The sequence below is a fragment of the Glossina fuscipes genome, unplaced genomic scaffold (assembly GCF_014805625.2).
Source record: "Glossina fuscipes isolate IAEA_lab_2018 unplaced genomic scaffold, Yale_Gfus_2 27, whole genome shotgun sequence".
Classification (NCBI taxonomy): domain Eukaryota; kingdom Metazoa; phylum Arthropoda; class Insecta; order Diptera; family Glossinidae; genus Glossina; species Glossina fuscipes.
In genome coordinates this window covers 5006610-5024990 of record NW_023998422.1, presented here as the reverse complement: position 1 = coordinate 5024990, position 18381 = coordinate 5006610, and the positions used below count along the sequence as shown (strand labels likewise).

The 18381-nt window shown below is 34.6% G+C and overlaps 1 protein-coding gene across 2 annotated transcripts in view; it reads left to right on the top strand.

Annotated features, from left to right (window-relative positions):
• The first annotated feature begins 4794 nt into the window (after nucleotides 1-4794).
• The window catches only part of LOC119636091 (semaphorin-2A-like), a 122341-nt gene continuing 108754 nt past the window's right edge, over nucleotides 4795-18381 (top strand). For both annotated transcript variants that reach the window (XM_038031223.1, XM_038031222.1), the window contains exon 1: nucleotides 4795-5017. In XM_038031223.1, the coding sequence (XP_037887151.1) occupies nucleotides 4822-5017 (196 nt within the window). In that variant the 5' untranslated portion in view covers nucleotides 4795-4821. The remainder of the gene's footprint in view (nucleotides 5018-18381) is intronic.

Genomic DNA, 18381 nt, shown 5'->3' with positions numbered 1-18381 from the left:
TGCTGCTGCTGCTGTTGCTGTTGCTGTTTGATTTAGTTTTTGGCTTATCAAATTGTACAGCAATCAGCAATAAATTTTAAAAGGCCTTCATTAACAAATCCATTTGTACATTATATTAATAAATATCAAATCATATGTACGCACGCATGTGACCGAACGCACAGGGAAGGGGCGCGAAATTGCTGATTGAACAGCGAAAAGGAGAAAACAGAAGCATTTAATGGGGAACGAAATTAAAGCAATTAGAAATCATTTTATCACAACAAAAGGAAATAATGGAACGGAAGCCTATTATCTCACTAGCTTCATAATGACCGAGTGAGTATCTGCAGCGTTCATATGCTACATAACGTATTTCTGGACTTGTATAAGTTTGTCAGTTTATGGATGTAATTTTTAAGGAAATCTCGTTCTCCTTGTAACCAACCAGCAAATGAGATCGACAGAGGATTTGTGTTCATAAATCCACGGTTTGGCTAGGATCGGAGCATTCCTCCTTTCTTTGGTATGAAAGGCGAAAGCGAAAACATATCACTTGGATATAGGAATAAGACGAAGGCTATTAAGACGCTATCATCCAGCTATCATCTAACTTGGTCTAAAAATCTAGAATGAATAACTGAATGCGAAATATATTAAACAAAGATAAGGGGAGGGGAGACCCCACAAGAATTTCGGCACTCCATTGTTTTTGGTGCTTACCCTGTACAGCCTGTTCATTAAAAAAATAAATAGTTCATCTGATGGTGAAAACTCTCATTCTGATTATCTCAGTTCGTAAGCAAATAAATAAGTTTTACTCTACCACTTGGCAATCGAAGCACATTAAACCTTAGAACCTAAGCTCAAAGTGATATAATTAACATAAAATATCCGAATGACGAGGACAGCACGCAACAACGAAATGAATATAACGAAGAAAGATTAGAAAATATTGGTAACTTGGCTGCACTCTCGCCTAAAATATGGCTTTTTTCGGTTCCATAGCAGTAGGTGAAAAGTAAAGTAAAAATAATTGTGAACTTCTTATAGTGGAAGGGTATATAAAGAGAGACCCACTATTTATTATGACAATTGCTTCGGAATCACTTTCTCATTTGATTTAAACATACCTGTCCGTCTGTCCGAGTAGTTTTTTTTTTGTTTTGCGTTCAACCCGTAAGCCACAATCTCTGAAATTTGGCACAATGACGGACGCTATGAGAAATGATTCGAATCGGACCACTTTTTCGACCACTTACCGTATAAAGTGTTGTTTGGAAAAGTCGTTGGTGCAGGATATTTAGTAGCAGAGCCAGGCGCATGTTTGAGCAGATTAAAACTTTTCTCAATCGATCATGAATTGATTTTGATAAATTTCAGCTTCGCCTCTTTCGGATCAAAGTAATCTTTTTTGTAGACTTTTTATATGTGCAAAACGTCAGTAGATGTACTTTAAAATTTTCTCTTTAAACTATTGTGGGCTGCGCTATATTGTAATAAGAAGAAGTCTTTGTGATCTGCTCAACGGAATAGTCACAACTTTTATGATTTCTTCCTCCAAGTCTTCTAACATTAGCTGGACGTCACAAAAGGTCACACTATCAATTTCACCTTTGCTTGCGATTGTTTGTGGCATCTCTGCTCTGGTGTTTAGAATACGATTATTGTCATGATATAGGACTTGGGTCTGCTTGCTATTTTTTATCTATTCATATCTAATCTAATAAACAATTTCGGATAGTCTTTTATATATGCTTAGTTCTCAGCTGACTAAGATGTTATTCCTATTGTATGGGATTTCTTTGCGAGACATGAAGTGCATTTACCTTAGTCTGTCAGCTCCCTCACCTGATATTTTCCTGGAAAAAAAGCAGCATCAGCAATAAATGTCCATTTATTCGCAAATAACTAGTTTAGGTTATATTTGACCACATGTAAAGAAAATTTCAACAAACTTGAAGGAAATAATAGCAATAACAATAATAATAGCAATAATAATGATGCTCGTATGAATGTAAAGAAAAGTTATAGTTGTAGGATGTCTCGTTGGTAAAAAAGCCACATTTTACAAACATTTTAAAGTAAACTAAGCCAATGTTAAAGGAGAAATGAGCAGGCAAGGGAGGGAATATGCCAACCAAGCAACCAAACCAAACCGACCAATCTACATAACAACATTGTGGTCAGCATCAAAAATTTAAAGCAAAACAAAAAGAAAGAAAGAGAGAACGAAAAAAACAAATGGAAGAAGTAAACTTTCTAAAAATTTCACAATAAAATGTTGAGTAAAAACCAAAAAGAATGTCTAAAGTTATTTTAAAATATACATTTTTTTGGAAAATAAAATGGAAAAGATCGAGTAGAGGTAGCTAGCTATGTGATGATGAGTTAGTTGTTTAGAAGGTGGAATATGTGTATATGTAAAACACATGCACCACATGTAGCTCCTTTATCTATTAAAAAACCTGTGCATTATGTTGTTGTTGTTGTTGTTGCTGTTGTTGTTCCAATGAAAAGATGAAAATTTCCATGACACCAGTTGTGTATGAGATGTATGTAGAAATGAAAAGTGTCTGAAAGGAAGTAATGCATGAAAAAAAGAAGAAGAAAAATGAGAAGGAAAATGAATTCATATGCGCGTGTTGTTTGCTGCTTGTAAAATGAAATGTTACAGCATATGAAGTAAGCGTTTTGCATGCATGCAACATTGTGTGTAGATTTCAATTTTAACTGAAACAGCAATAGACACATAGACAGTCAGTCAACCAGGCACTCAGTCATGCAGTCAGTTGCATAAATATTTTACAAAGCACTTCACATATATATATGTGTATATAAAGCAAAGCCTCAACAACAAAACGGTAATAATAGACAGACAACGTCATATAAGGAAACCGAGACAGTTAAGCAGACGAGTTGAGTAGTAGACCAGCATAAAAGGCAGACAAGGTTATTAAAATCATAAAAAGAAAAAGAAGAAGAGGAGAAACAAAAAAACAAAAAAATTTAATGTGAAAATAAGAACAAACAAAACAAATAAGAATAAAAACCGACACACTTATCTTCCTAATGTACGTTAAAGCCTAATACATCTAAAGCCAGGATAATCCCTTTGTACGTATGCATATGTGTGCGTATGAATATTTGCATACAAAAAGCGCATATATTTAGGTATATTGTTTATTTTTTTTTTTTTTTTTTTCTTTTGCAATTACACGCACTTGCATAAACATGAAAATAGTTGCGGCAGAGAAAAAGTTGTTTGTGTGTGCTATTGAAAGAGCGACGTTCCTTATTCGCAGTACATTGAACACGGCTTCGTTTTCATCTCTAGTTTAGAGCAAACAGCCGGTGTATTGTGTTATTGCCGCTGTTGTTATTGTTGTTGTTATTGTTGCTGTTTTACCCTTGAAATATTTTCTCTGCCATGATTTGTTGTTAAAGTGATTTCCTTTTTTCTTTATTCTTAACTCTTAAATGCTCTAAATGCTGCGTTTTTCATCCATGATGATGATTCTTGCATGTATTTGTTTCATATTTAAAATGAAAACATAATTGTTGTCGTTGTTATTGCTGTTGTTACCGCTGTAGTTAGAATGATGCAAGAACAAGTTACAAGTTCAGTGTAAACATAACATTAAATTTTTGTTTAACTTTTATTGATGGCCTGGAGAGAGAAAAACAGAGAAAACGAGAAAGAGAGAGAGAAAGAGAGCAGAAGATGATGTAGAATGAAACTGCTATACACTCTTCACTTAACTCTCATTTATTCTTGGTCTCTCTCTCTCTCTCTCTCTCTCCCCCACCCATTCTTTTATGGTCGCTTGACATGCGCCGTTTATCCAAAGGTAATTAGTATAATAAATTTTTTTCTTTACAGATGTTTGGAAGCGGGATAAAAAGAGATTTCTTATGCTCCTGTTTATGCCAGAATTCAAAGAATATGAGTGACGCTTTAATAAGCAGTACAAAGGAGAGAAACTATTAAAATACAATCTTAAAAACCGTACATCGAATAGAAGGGAAGAAAATATCGTAAGACAAGCGAAAGCAAGTGGCAAATAATTGTTGTTGTTGTTGTTGTTGTTAAGTCAAAGATAAAAACAAAAATCAAATATAGCAAGATAGCGTATAGGATAGTGAGGGAGAGCGAGAGAGAGAAAGAGAGAGAGAGAGAGAGAGAGAGAGAGAGAGAGCAAGGACAACTACTACTTCAAACTCTGAGAATAAGTACAATTTCAAACGGTCTCGGGCAACGATAAAGAGCGAGAAAACGAGAGAAAAGAAAGAGAAAACGAAAGGAGAGAGAGAGTGGCAGAGGTAAAGAGATAAAATATAATCAAAACTACCGTACGGTCATCCTACTTAATAATGTTTATGCGTCTGTACTTTGTCTATATATCGAAAACATAAATCCTTGCTTGTATTAACTTCAGTTGGTAGTGATTAGTCCTGGCGTCTGGCACTCGATAAAATACTATGCGAATAGACGGGTAAAACTAACTGCTTGTTAAGTTTGATGCATAAAAAATTACGTGAATATAAATACATTTCAATATAAGCAATATTTAGAAGAAATTAAAGAAACGCAAAAGCATACCGCAAATAATCATAAAACGCTCAATTAATAACATATCACCAATAAACAACAAATATTGCAGATTATTAAAAAAAAAAAAAAAAACGATATATTCACATACATATATATATATCTATATATATATATAAAGCAATTGCTCAAAGTAGTGTAAAAAATTTATTTTTGGTTGAAAGAATTTAAATAATAATCATAATAATAAGAGGAAGAAAAAAGAAAAAAGAAGAAGAAGAAAAAAAAACATGTGCTCAATATTAAATCTAAATAAAAATATCATAATAATGTCGTCTTTCATGAATGTCCGTATTATCGGATTATTAATACTTATTGCGGTGGATTATGCTTACTCTGATTATGAGAACACCTGGAATTTATATTATGAGCAGCCCTGCTGTATGGGCTACAGTAGCGGCCATCATCATATACGACATCATAAAGGTAAGTTTTTATTTCTTTTCGTTATCAAATTTAAAAAAAGAAAAAAAAGAAAAAATTTTCTCTGTTTTTTTGCTTCCTTTATTTTAAAAGTCTCTAAAGAGTTTTGCTTCTTTGATTGCTATTTACTTTTCATATACACCTGCAGTTAGAAGGATGCAGAGAGATAGAACGAGAGAAAAAAAAAATAAAAAAAAAAAGAAGTTAACCTTTTAAATATTCATTTTAACAAGTCTAGACTATGAATTTACGTTTGCTTTCCTTTTTCTTCTTCCAGCCTTCATTTTGTTCATGTTTCAAAAATGGCTTAAACATATCTGGTATTCTTTGAATTTTGTTAAATCACTAGAGGAAAAGAAATTTCCCATTTTATATAAAGAGTATTACGGAAAATACTTTCACATAGTTAAGTTATTCAAGTGTTACCGCATAGAGAGGTCAGAGTTTCTCAATAAGCGTGCCGCATTGCAACAGTCGCGTCATAAGAAGATTTCAAATGTATCGCTTGAATAGTTGCGAGGTTTTTTTTTTGTTTTCTTCAAAGGACTTTGGCAATTTTTTTCTAAAGGTTTAAAAAAATATATGTGGAAAACGTCTTAAGCAACTTTTCCCCATATATGCTTTTAAAAATTGTTGACCGTTTAAAGAGTTCATGCTTGAGGAATTTTGGGCCTTAAAATATTTTAAGAGGCTTTTGAAAATACTTACAGCCCGCACTTTTGAAGAATTTCAGAGTAATAGGGAAAACATTTTCTTATCAAAGTTCCCGAAGTCTGGGGAAAATTGCTTTTTGCGGCAAACATAGTTCAATGAAAACTCTTCATCAGACAGGTCATTAGGTATCCGGTAAAGAATACATGTCCCCGATTTGTACGTCATATCATCTATATAAGCTTTTACTTTTTCCTCCTCTGCTTGCTGCCCCGTCCATCCATATTATAATCTTCTTAAGAGCAGTTCAGTGTATCATATAGTAGATAGTCCCAATATATAGGGCCTGCTTCTTTTTAACTTATAATAACAGCTGAACGGTAAATGATATCAAGATGAATCGTCTCTTACTTTAAATATTGGTTCTTCCCGTTTGACCGCCTCTAGCCTCCAGTCAATCCTGGAATACCAATTTTTGTAACTTTCTCATATAAAGCTGCTCTTATACCAGCAATAACGCGAATAACCTTGGTAGTGGATAAGGTCACTGCGCATACGCAACCGAAAAAAGTAAAAAGACCAATCCTGTTATAACGCTTGATCCTTGTGGCATACTTGCAAAGGCTTTCTTGAAGATAACAGTCCTTGTCAGTCCTTGAATATTTCTCATAACAAATTGATGGTGCCGCTAGACGTATGGCATGCTGCAACATTTTGTTAAAACCTCATATCGTTCAAGCTGGAGTCATTTGCTTCGTGTCAAAAACAACAGTATTCATGTTCCTTCAGTGTACTTCGTTGAGGGTAACTGCAGCGCCATTTTTATGTTCAACAATCGCATTTTTAGATCAAAAGCCACGCCCAAAAGTTATTTTGTCAAACTTAAAAGTCCTTAAGCAATACCAGGTGGGTTCTCTGTACACCAAAGGGACAATAATGCCTATTAACGAAGTGATTTAACCAAATATGAGTTTCATGCCAAATGCACGAAACGTGGCCTTGGGTTCGCTGCCTTATAAGTATTGTATTTCACAGATAATGCCAAGGTCCAAATGTACGTTATTCACGTTTACTTTCGCAACGACAAAATGGATGTCACTATGTATGCTTTGAATTTTTTAAAAGTTGTCTTACTGACATGACCGCTGATCAATTTAAAACCTCTTGGAAGTTTCTTCAAGATTAACTATGTAGTTTGTTTATACACTCTACACTAGCTGTGGGAAACGGGTATACTAAGGTTTTGCGGAGGTATAAAGCACCCATAAGGCATTCACATGGATTCTCCTTCTACAAAATCAATTTCGGCGGTATATATAAGCCTGTCTGTCTTTCTATTCTATATCATGGATGCCCATGCAAGCTTCTGTTTAACCTACTGGTCATAGCATTGGAGATATTTCAATTAGAACGCAAGAATGTATGCTACACTCTTTCGAACTGTTCCTACCTAAAATCCTATTTTCAAAACTCGTTATCTGAATAACTGTCGTCTGAAGTAGGGTGTTTAATGGTGGGCTGTGGTCGACGGTAATCGTTTTACTTGTTTATCCCAAAACTTGTTTTGTATGCGCTCAACAAATTTGAGAAATCATGCCTAAAATTTTTATGCAAAAAAGAATGAATTTTTAAAAAAACCATATTTTCTTTCGTGTTTCAAAAGAAATAAAAGTCTTTTGAAAACTTGGGCAAGATTAAGCTAACAAAGTCATCAAATCATTTTCATATAAAGAAGTTCATTCTTTCTTCATTAGGGTAAACAACTCAATATAAAAAGTTTGTCATTATTTAAAAAAAAAAAAAAAAAAACATAGAATATCCAACTAACCATACGAAATGCCTTTTGGGACTTTAGTGGTGAACACATTTTGCAAATAAATAAATAAGCAGGAGTTTTTGTAAATCAGCAAACGTACGAAAATCCTTCATTGCCTAGTTTCAGTTGCAGGGAAATAAAAATAAATTTCTTAAAAAAGAAGTCTTAAGCAATCCCTCTTTAGGTGCAATAATTCTGCAGAAAATTATAAAACACAACATTTAATAAAAAAAAAAGCAAAATTCCTTTAGAAGAGCGGCCTGGAAAATACAATCGCTATGCGGATTTGTGCTTAACCTAGCAGAAGGAAGAAAGTCAATGTACTGCTTTAGTTGGTTGGAATGCAGCTGACAGCTTGCCGCTGCGAGTGTTTAGCATGCAACATTTTTTCCGTCTTACAACATTTGCGATGCAAAAGTATATTAAGTTAAAGGGGATGTATGCTGCACTCAAAGGAGGAAGGACTTGAAATAGACCTCTTCTTTATTATAGCGATCCATTCAGACTAGGTTCCCGGATCGATCTAAGCTTGTCTATCCGTCTGTCCGTCTGCCCCTCTGTCCGTCTTGAATCCCTGTATCCGATCTGCAAGCTGCGTGGTTGTACACAAGTAAGCAGGACGGACTGAAGGACAGACAAGTGATTCTGAATAGATTGGTATATTGAAAGGTAGGTCTATTTCGAGTCTTTCTGGATGGTGCACACATCCACACAAGCTGATTGTACCAAAAGTGAGGTAGAGCTAGGACAAGAGCTAGCAACATAGGTTCCCGGCTTGAAAGACTGCGAAATGCTTCCAATTAGTACGACCTGGTACAAAACCTGCTTTCTTTACGTATTTAAAATTCTTATTAGTAAAAAATTATTTGACTCAAATCACGACATTCCGCAATCGTGACCGTCTTATTGATGCTTTAGGAAACTTGAGGTTGGCGATAAGATTTTGTTACAAGGCAAGGAATGACTAATAACCGAGTTCTAAGCAACATCGCAAAGAGCTTGAATCTCAGTGCAGTGGAGCGCACATGGTAGTAGAGTTCAGTCGGAGTTAGTGAAGGCATAAGACTTACTAACTGTATACGTATCTAGTAGCCTAAGACCACTCCCTGTCTCCTCTTCTTTCCTCATTTCTTTCTAACTATCATCGTGTTCGTGCAACGGACATCCCCTAACTGCCAGGCTTCCTCTAAAGTTTAATTTTAATCTATAATCACGTTCATCGATTAACCAAAGGTATCTCCAATATATATATATGTATATATTTTTTTAAAATTCATTGAAGAAAAATATAAAATTAAATCAAATAAACCAACTTTACCATAAAAACCACATACGATAATAGGATAACATAAAAAAAAAAAAAAAATAAATAAATAAAAATAAAAAATAATAGAAAACCCTTCACATGAACTTATTATCACTTAACTTTTACACAAAGGCGAACAAAATAGAACAAAATGAAGAAGACAAAAAAAAAAAAAGAGGAAGAACAAATCTCTTAACAAAATAATTTTATTTTAAGCGGATTTTCTCGTCTTGTAGTCTACGTACACTCAATGGGCTCATGCTAACAACTTCTCCTACAGTGCATACGTATAGTGCTTATGTCTGCACTCCACCCTTAATGAAAACCATATGTTGGCTAAGCGCAGGGTTTTGTTATTGCTGTCATTATGTTATTCATTGATTTGTGTTCGTTTTCTTTTCTTTTCTTTTCTTTTTTTTTTCTTCCTTTATTATTATTGTTTAGCTAAAGTTTTGCAGTTTCTATAGGTTTTTCTTATTGTGGCGGAATTTTCTACTTTTCTTTAACATTGACTGACTGACTGCCTGTAGCTAATAATGGCAGAAGCGCGGAAAGAAGGAAGAGAAAGAAAGGGGAGGAAAACACTAAACCCTTAGAAAAGAAATTTTGAAGAATTCAATTCCTTTCACTTACAATATTTAGCTGATTTTCAAACAAATTCGCCGTCCGCTCCCGTTGCTTACTTTTTCTTTAGTATTTTTTCCCCGTTTTTATCCAACTTATTAAAAAGTTGTTTTCTTTGAAAAGTTTTTTGCTTATTTTTATTTATTTATTTATTTATTTTTTTTTTTGTTTTTTTTTTTGTGAATATTTTTCTTTTTCAAGCTTTAATTAGTTTTGAAGTGTTGTTTTTATTAACTCTATATCCTTTTTTCTTCAACTCGAAATATATACGCAGACCCATCAAAGGGTTTATAATACTAATTCAGTCATTTCGTTGTTACAATTAAATTTCCAAACACTAGAAGATTTCACCAAGTACGAAAAATTACTCTTTCTTGGACCATAGATATATTTAGGCTAAAGTGTGTCCGTTTACTTTTAAAAAAATACTCAGAATATTTAAGATTACTTGAATCGGGTTAAGCATGATCGTGTGGGGAACCTTTTACAAATTGCATTAAATGTTATGAGTATAAATTTCCTAAAAGTATGTTACATCATACTCGATCTTGTAATGATAACATTGTCCAGTAGCTGATAATTATACTTGGAGCTTAGATCCCCCCCCTGAGGGTATCAAAAATTCGTATTTTATGATTGTTTCATTTGGTTTTCCTTTTAATGCGTTGCGTAAAATTACTTGAAAGTAACTGCAGCGACAGTCAAAACTTTGTGTTTACGATAAGATTCCGTTTGATGCCATAAAATGTTAATTATGGTGAATTTGAAATGTATTTTAATGGATTTTCGCATAAAGAGAGTGAAAATCTTTCTCTTTCCAGAAGAAAGAGCATATTTTTTTCATTTAACGAAGAAATACAATTTTCTGTACATCGAAGTAAGTAAAACGAAGAACGACAAAGTTATTTATTCAAACAACTAAATTTTCAAAATATATTTAAGAAAACGTGTACCTATTTTTTCGACAATAAATTACATAAAAAATCGTGAAGTTTAAGCTGACTGTACGATTGCGTCTCTGCAATTACCGTTTAATCAAAGGTCTATTGTTTTGAAGCAAACCATTCGACTTTGCTTTGTTAAGAAACGCACTTGGTCATGGTAAATAAAAATAAATGGAAACGTTATAGACGGACACGGCTCACCGTTATACACTCTACACGATACTACATTTGATCATGTAATGACTATTTGAAATAAATCGTTGTATGGCAAGGGGTGGAAAAAGTGGTCCGATCCAAAGCTCGTCAGGATATCAAATTTCATCAAAATATCTCAAAAATTCGCGTCCGTAGGTTAAACGCAAACAGACGAACGGACGGAATAATAAAGGCTACGTTCACCTTAAGTCCTTCTTGATGTTGCATTCATCCGCACCAACTCGAGGTGCCATAGCACAACAAGCGATATACGTTATAAAAAGGCTAGGCTAAGACACTTCGCAACAGATGCTAGGATAAGTTGGACCCCAACATTTTCAATCCATGAGATTTGAAATGATTATGGGAAAAAAGATGAAATTGTTTTCTATTTCGATGACGTTATTTCTCTTCGCTTATGTTTAAAGCATGGGGTTCAATCGTATCTCTGGCTTCTTGTCCTTTCTTCCAAGTCAATTCGGCTCGGCCTTCAGAGTTTTGAGGCAAACAAACACTTTCCCTCTGAATTTTTAGAAATAAATTCCATCTTACAACAAATCAAAATTAAGTTCAATTTAGACCAAATATTGTAAACTATGTCACTAACTCAGGCAGTCTTCAATAAAATATTATAATCGCTTTCCTTTATTTATTTTATCAATGAATAATAAACGTATATAAATAGTTTGTTGGAATCAAAACACAAGATTTGCTTTGCGCACACATGCTCCATACGTATATATTCCACTTAATACGTCTGCGTTATGTTATTATCCCTCAATATGTCTCCGGTCAAACGTGGCGGTTCAAAGGCAATGTTACACAATATTCGCTGTTGATCTTTTGGTCCTTGTCGAGATAGTCAATCAATATTTTAATTATCACACTGATGATTTTCACAAGTCGCATGAAAAAACCCTCTTGCAATCATTTCGAACAGATCTTTTTCATGGATGAAGCCATCTCGAGCAAGTCCACTTTCCGATCTTTCGAACAGATTTGGTGCCGCTTTTGTTATGTTCTCTGGATTCTTAAGAGAATTGTCTTAAAAAATAATACTAGGACGACTCTTGGTATATATAGGAGTTGGTATAAGAAATCTGATGTCGAGACATAGTCAATATAAGAATGGATGCAATTAGTTTCATAGGTCTTTATTTAAGTCATGGAAACTTTTTTCGTTTACCAGATAAATAACAGAGGAGGAGAGGAGAGGAATATCGCCAAAAGTCAGTCAACAGGACCTACTTACAATAATAGCCAAAAATGGAATAATATGTAACTTTATTGATAGAAAAAGTCGTCCAAATCATTCAGCACAACGTAGGCGTACATTCCATGACAAATATGTATAGATGGAAATACAGACTTGGCCTCAGGTGAAACTGAGCTTTTTCTCATTTTCCCATTAACAAATGAAACCAAAGCTTCTTTGCTTATTATTCATCATTGTCATGGAAAAAGAAGCAGGGTTGGTAGAGACCAATTTAGCGGTTATGCTTAACCACTTGTTAATGGATAAAGTGACGATTTCAATAACGAGTACACGATAATTATACTGCCTTAAGCATTTCAATTAATTTTGTTTTTTGCTGATTCATACAATTCATGTTAAAATGTCTAGAGAATAGCAAGAGTGCGGGAAAAAAACAAGTAAGAAAATTACATTCGGCTTTGAACGAATCTCTTAGACACCGATCACTGTTATACTATTATAAAAAAGGCTAAACGGAAAGAAAAATCTATACTTTTCTGCTCCGTAATATTGTGTGGGCGTGGCTGATTTTTTCTATTTTTATAAAATAAAAGCGGTAGGCCGATGTCCATTGACCGATTTGCGCCATTTTCATACTCGTTTGCAAATTTGCAGGCGACCGGGAAAATGCTTGCCTTAGATACTAAAAAGTTGGAGAGAGGGGCTTATGGATAGACGAACAGATGGGCCTGTTTAGAATCACTCCAAGTTCGCCACTAGTCAAGAATTTATATACGTGACGAGATTTATGGTTTTGACAAATAGATAAAACTTTGGGTACACTGTACTATTGCGTAGGCAGGGCCGATTTTCTCTACTTTTGTACAGATACTAGAGCATCGCCTATAGAATGTTCGTTCAGATTTTCAGGTGTTTATCTGCTGTAGGTTGTGAATAATGAATAAGAAAACAATTTTTCTATTTGGAATACCGAAGCGTTCTGAGTTTATGTGGCAATGTAGGCGTATCCTTTGACCGATAAGGCCCATTTTCAATACCAATCTGAACGCAAGGTTTCTACCAACTTTGAAGTCGATAGCTTTCTTTTTGTGGTTAACAGAAGATTTACAACAGATGTAAAATTGACGAACAGACAGACTTGCTTAAATCGATTGAGAATCTAATGCTGACGTGAGGTCGCCGAGGGTTCCTGCTGCTTTTGGCAAAGATTTTAACAAAATGAATATGCACCTTATCGTTAGATGATGGGTATGGAAGAAAGAAAAGAAATTCAACCAAAACAAGTAAGAAAATTTTATTTGGCTGCGAGCGTATCTTTTATATTCGTCACAGCTATCCTAGGAAAGACTAAAAAAGCAACAAAAACTAAATTTTCATACTCTACAATATTAGGTAAGCGGGGTCGCCTTTTTCTGGTTTTCTATATCGTCTATCTGTGCAGAGTCATGAGCAACGAGCAAAGAACATGGAAACCAAAGGAGTTTTCAGTTTTTGTTGCATAGGCGTGTAAGTGCTGTGGGTGTGTCCTTTGATGAATTTGGAGCATTTTCAACTTCTTGCCGATATCGTCATATTCGTTAGCCGGAGAATATTTACGAAACCTATGACACAGTCGAGCAGACAGACGGACATGCTTAAATTGACTCAGAATTTGATGCTGTACAAAAGTATATAATATACGGTCTGAAGATTCTTTCTGGTTTTGGCAAACGTTTTGACAAAATGAATATATTTGTCATCTTTGGGTGATGGGTATAAAAAGATATTTTAAATTGTTATACGTGTTTTTTTTTTCTTTTGATTTTTTTTGAAGAAAAATTAACAGTTATAGCTTGGAGTAGCACGTTGTTTAATATTATATAGACCACAGACATAAAACTCATAATTTTACCGTTTATAGTTAAACGCATACGCGTGCATACACAAATACACGTTTTAAGCAAAAACTTTTCAACGTAACCATAAATTAAGTTACTTTTAACTTGAAACTTTTACAAATGTACGAAATGAGAAAGAAAAGTAAAAAGAGGAAATTCCGTAAGTGAAATATTAAAAAAAAAAAAACAAAATCATGAAAAACATAAACTATATGATACGGCAGAAGTTTCCTGATGAAATTATTTTGGTGTATATATGTACTTGTGTGCCTGTGTATGTAAGGTGCGCTACAATCATTATGTGTATGAAGGCCAGTTAAGTAAAGTTCTTTTCTTTTTTTCCTTTTTTTTTTTTTGCTCTCAAGAGCACGTGCGTTATGCGTAACAGAGTAATTTACGTTTTAAAATAACACGTTTTTCATTGCTTTTAAAAAGCAATTATTTCCTTTTTTACGGTTTTCCTCTTTGTCAGAAAACAGTTAAAGATTTGCGTAATGATTTCAAAATGTTATGAGTTTGGTTAAGAAACCGTTAATTACAACCTCTATCAACATCTGTGCTATTACGTGAAAGATACCCAATTAAGTCGAGAGTTAAATTATTCTTAAAATTGTTATACGTACTCCGAAGTTGGAATGTAAGGCCATTAGGACGACAATGGCCTTCAAATTTCACAACATTCTGTCCAATAGTTTTAGAGACGCCTTACAGGATACTCATGTCATTTTTCCTGTCATAAAATTTTTATACACTGCGTTTAAAGACTGTCACTGTGTTGTGATGAAGGTAAGCATAACCGCCTTGTAATCACAATGTTTAGTGAGGCTTGTTAGGCAAGAAATGATGAGTTGAGCAAGGAAACGCCATTTAAAAGGCTTAAGCTATATGGAGTGCTAAACTTATGGACAGAGTTTTTTCCTGTACATTTAAAGTCTTAAGGTTGTGATGTACAGAATGGTTCTCAGCAAAACGAGAGGATCTGCTCGCCAAGACTAGTGCTTCTTATTGGAAACGACGATTCGGCCTAAAGTATCCCTAATAAACCAATGCTTAGATTGCATAGGAATGAATTTTATTTAGAAATTACTTTACTTAATTGTTGTGTAATTTATCTACGCACAAGCTGCAAGGCACTTAGTGTAACTTGATGCTTATATTAGTTGTTTTCAACGCAAAATGCGAGTGCAGTGTTTTCGTAAGTTTGACACTTACTTATGCCTTTACTTTGTGAACCAACGCTCTGCTGTGCATATATTACACTGTCTAAGAATCTATTCAGTACCGTTTATAAGGGCACAAGATATCCATACAGTATCCTACAATCTTGTTGAGTGAGTTGCTATATACTTCTAGTATACGGTATCTACATACTATGTTTCGTCCAATGGCGCTTATAGCATAAAAAATTCCGTTTACCTGTCTCTCTCGCTCCCTTGTCTGATTCCACGGTGAGGGAATGCGGTGCCCGTTAGGGAAACGGTTTTCTCACCGTCAAATATTCAATCAAAATAGTAAACACACTGGCTTTTAGTTTAGTACGATGTCACCTGTGTCATGCAACCATCCTTAGCATCGTCGATATCCGTACCACTTCTGTTTCAAATCACAGGATGACATCACTTGTGGTATCAGAGCGTATTAATTTTGCGTACACGATACTGAAAGCTTGGGACAAAGAAAACGTTTATCATATCCATCGATCCAGTCTTACTTCCTTAATTAATTTTAGCTTGTCTGTTATTCTGTCCATATGTCCATCTTGTTTTCCTGTGCTCAGCGGAACGCAATTTTTGATATGTTTTAGTGAAATTCGGCACACTGACGTGTTTCGGCCAATGGACGAACGCTATTGAAAGAGGTTCGAGTTGCAACACTTCTTCGACTACTTCTCATATAAGGCTTGATCTTGAAAAGTCGTTATATGAATAACTGTGAAAAAAATTTAGGAATTTATATATATAATCGTGAAGGGCCGTGGACAGATGTATTCTTGTTACTTGTCCCTCATTTGAAAACAATATTCAATATTCAACACACGAAGTTCGGGCCCACTGTAACTTAGATAGATAATAAAAAGCGTCATTGTAGGGTGTTCGAACTACCTAAAAACAATAAACCTATTATATTCGAGGTTACATCTACATATGTCAGAGTCCGTGGACTTATTGACCAACGTATTGCGTTATGTGTTGAGTATCTGCAGATTAGAAAATAGTATTTTATATTTTGCTTAGTAGACATCACAGGATACGCATTACGCTTCTGCACTTCAAGCTTCGAGTTAATTTTATTTATTTATCTTCTTTTTTATGATTACACTCATAGCATAAGGCTTGCATCTGTCTATGAAACTTATACTTGTGCGTATTGGTTTTATTTTATTTTAATCAATTTATGCATCTGACCTAGTATCTCGTATCCAATAAATAAGATTTCCTTTTTCTTTTTTTTTATAATAAATTTTTAAGAAGTAGAGCATTATGTGGTAAATGAATGAATAACTGAATAAATTATTGCTATGTGTAGTGTATGTAATTTCATTAGGTTGGCTTTTATGACATGTATAAGCAACATACTGCCATCGATGTTTACATGAAAGATGAACATCTTCCATGTATGCTCTTATCCAAACCACAAATGATAGACGATAACTCAAACCGCATATGCATGCGTAATGCAGCTAACGGTAGAGGATATAAGGAAAAAGTGCCGGTACTAGATCAAATATCTGGACAAAGTAAACTTTAAAATTTGGACAATTGCTCCGATATCCCGATATCAATGTCATAGTTCCAGCTGTTCAAGCGAGGTTTGTTTTTGATGCAAAACGATTCTTAAAAGACAAACATTCATCTAGATTTTCAAGGATAACGTCAATGCATGGGCAAGGCTGGCAATAAAACCAGTAAGTGACGAGATATACTAGAAGTTATTTGTGAGATAAGTGCCGCGTTGTACGCAGATTAAATTTCATGGTCATGTTAGAGATGAATTAATACATGAATTAAGTACACCTCGTGCAACCAGGCATTGGATAGAGAAGCGGCATATCACCGACAGGTTACAAATACTGCCATTATATCTTTCTTGCGAATTTGCTCCTTAGAAATTGTCATTTGTTGCCGATAAAGAGGATTTTCGTTGACTGTGGGAGAATTCGAAGAATGCGAAATCGATCTATTCTCTAATAACTTTGTCAATTCTCTTTAAGCTCCAAGTGATTGCATAAGTTATCTTTTAGTGTTTTCAACTGGACGGAGTGCTACTAAATACTAAAGTAATTCCTCTACGGTATGATTTACCCGGAAAAAGAGGCTCACTATGTCTAAAGCTAACTGATATTGGGAATTTTCAAAATTACGAAATTCGACCCTACAAAGTTCAACTCAGCCAAGAGAAGTTGGGAACGCTCAACTAGATATCTTTTTTAATCTTTTTATTATATGATCCACCATTCAGAGGATGTTCCCTAATCGTGTAATATGGTGACCAGTGAGAAAGAGATAGGGAAGCCGATGCCACCTAGCGGATGCGGAAGTGTGTCAGCACACCTTGCCCCTTCTGAATGACACTGATTGCAATCGGTGAATTATTGCCTGTAAGAACGGAGCATCCATTTTAATGAGAGTATCCGCTATATAAGACTTTGGAGAGAGGAAGCAGCGGCTAGCAATGGAACAAAAAGTTCAATTTCATTGAAAAGTCACCCGAAAGTTTTTCGCACCCACCAGAAATCAAATGAGCTTAAATTTTAAAAGAGAAAATAAGGAAGATACGGAATAAATTAGATATTACTCTTCCCGGAACTTTTAAAGTCGCATAGCATTTGCGTTTGTGAGACACACACAAAATAAAACCTCAACCACTTAAGATGATAATAACGTTAAACGACAACTTTAAAATAATTTCTTCTTTTTTTATATATCGTATATGTCAAAGACAATTTTTAAGCAATAAAATGTTGTGGTTTAAAAATGAAAGACACTTCAATTGAAATTTCAAGTTAATAAAAGTGCTAAGAAAATAAAAGTCAAATTCATCTTCACTTTAGCTTCTTAAGTATGAATAATTACGTTTTACGTATTACGTTACATGCAAAAGAAAAGACAAAATCGTTGATAATTCTTCTCGAATAAACACGAAAGCTGGAATGAGAACCTAGTTATGATAGAAATTCAGGAACAGGTGGGCGTGGATCATACAAATTGAAACGTTTTTCTAGGAGATTTTTTTACATGTCAGTGTTAAGGCAATTAGGCGTTAAGGCATTTGAAAAGTTTAAGGCGAAATTTTTCAAGTTTGACTCGTTCGTATCGCCGTTTTGCAATTCGCGTACAATGTAAATTTGTGGCGTAATTGTATTTGTGAACCGAAGATAGATAGTTCATTCACTGTCGCTTCACGTCGCTTAGAATCAAGTCTTGCCTAAGAAAGAATTGTCCATCCGATCGGAAGTTTCATGCGACGGGGTACTGGTGCCTATCAATTTTTGTCAAGAAATTTGGAAAACTGAAAGTTGAAAATTCGTAAGGCCTTGCACGAGGTGTAATCATGAAAATGTTGATATTTTTAATACGATATCTTTTCGACGTCTACGTGCATGTTTTAAGGTTCAAAATTGCGATTTGTGCATTGAACATAACACTGGCAGCCATTGAGCTTGAAAACGGACAGCAGGACAGAATTTGTGGCAAGGGTTTAACGTGGGTTCCTGCCTGAAAGGCTTAACCCCACGGTG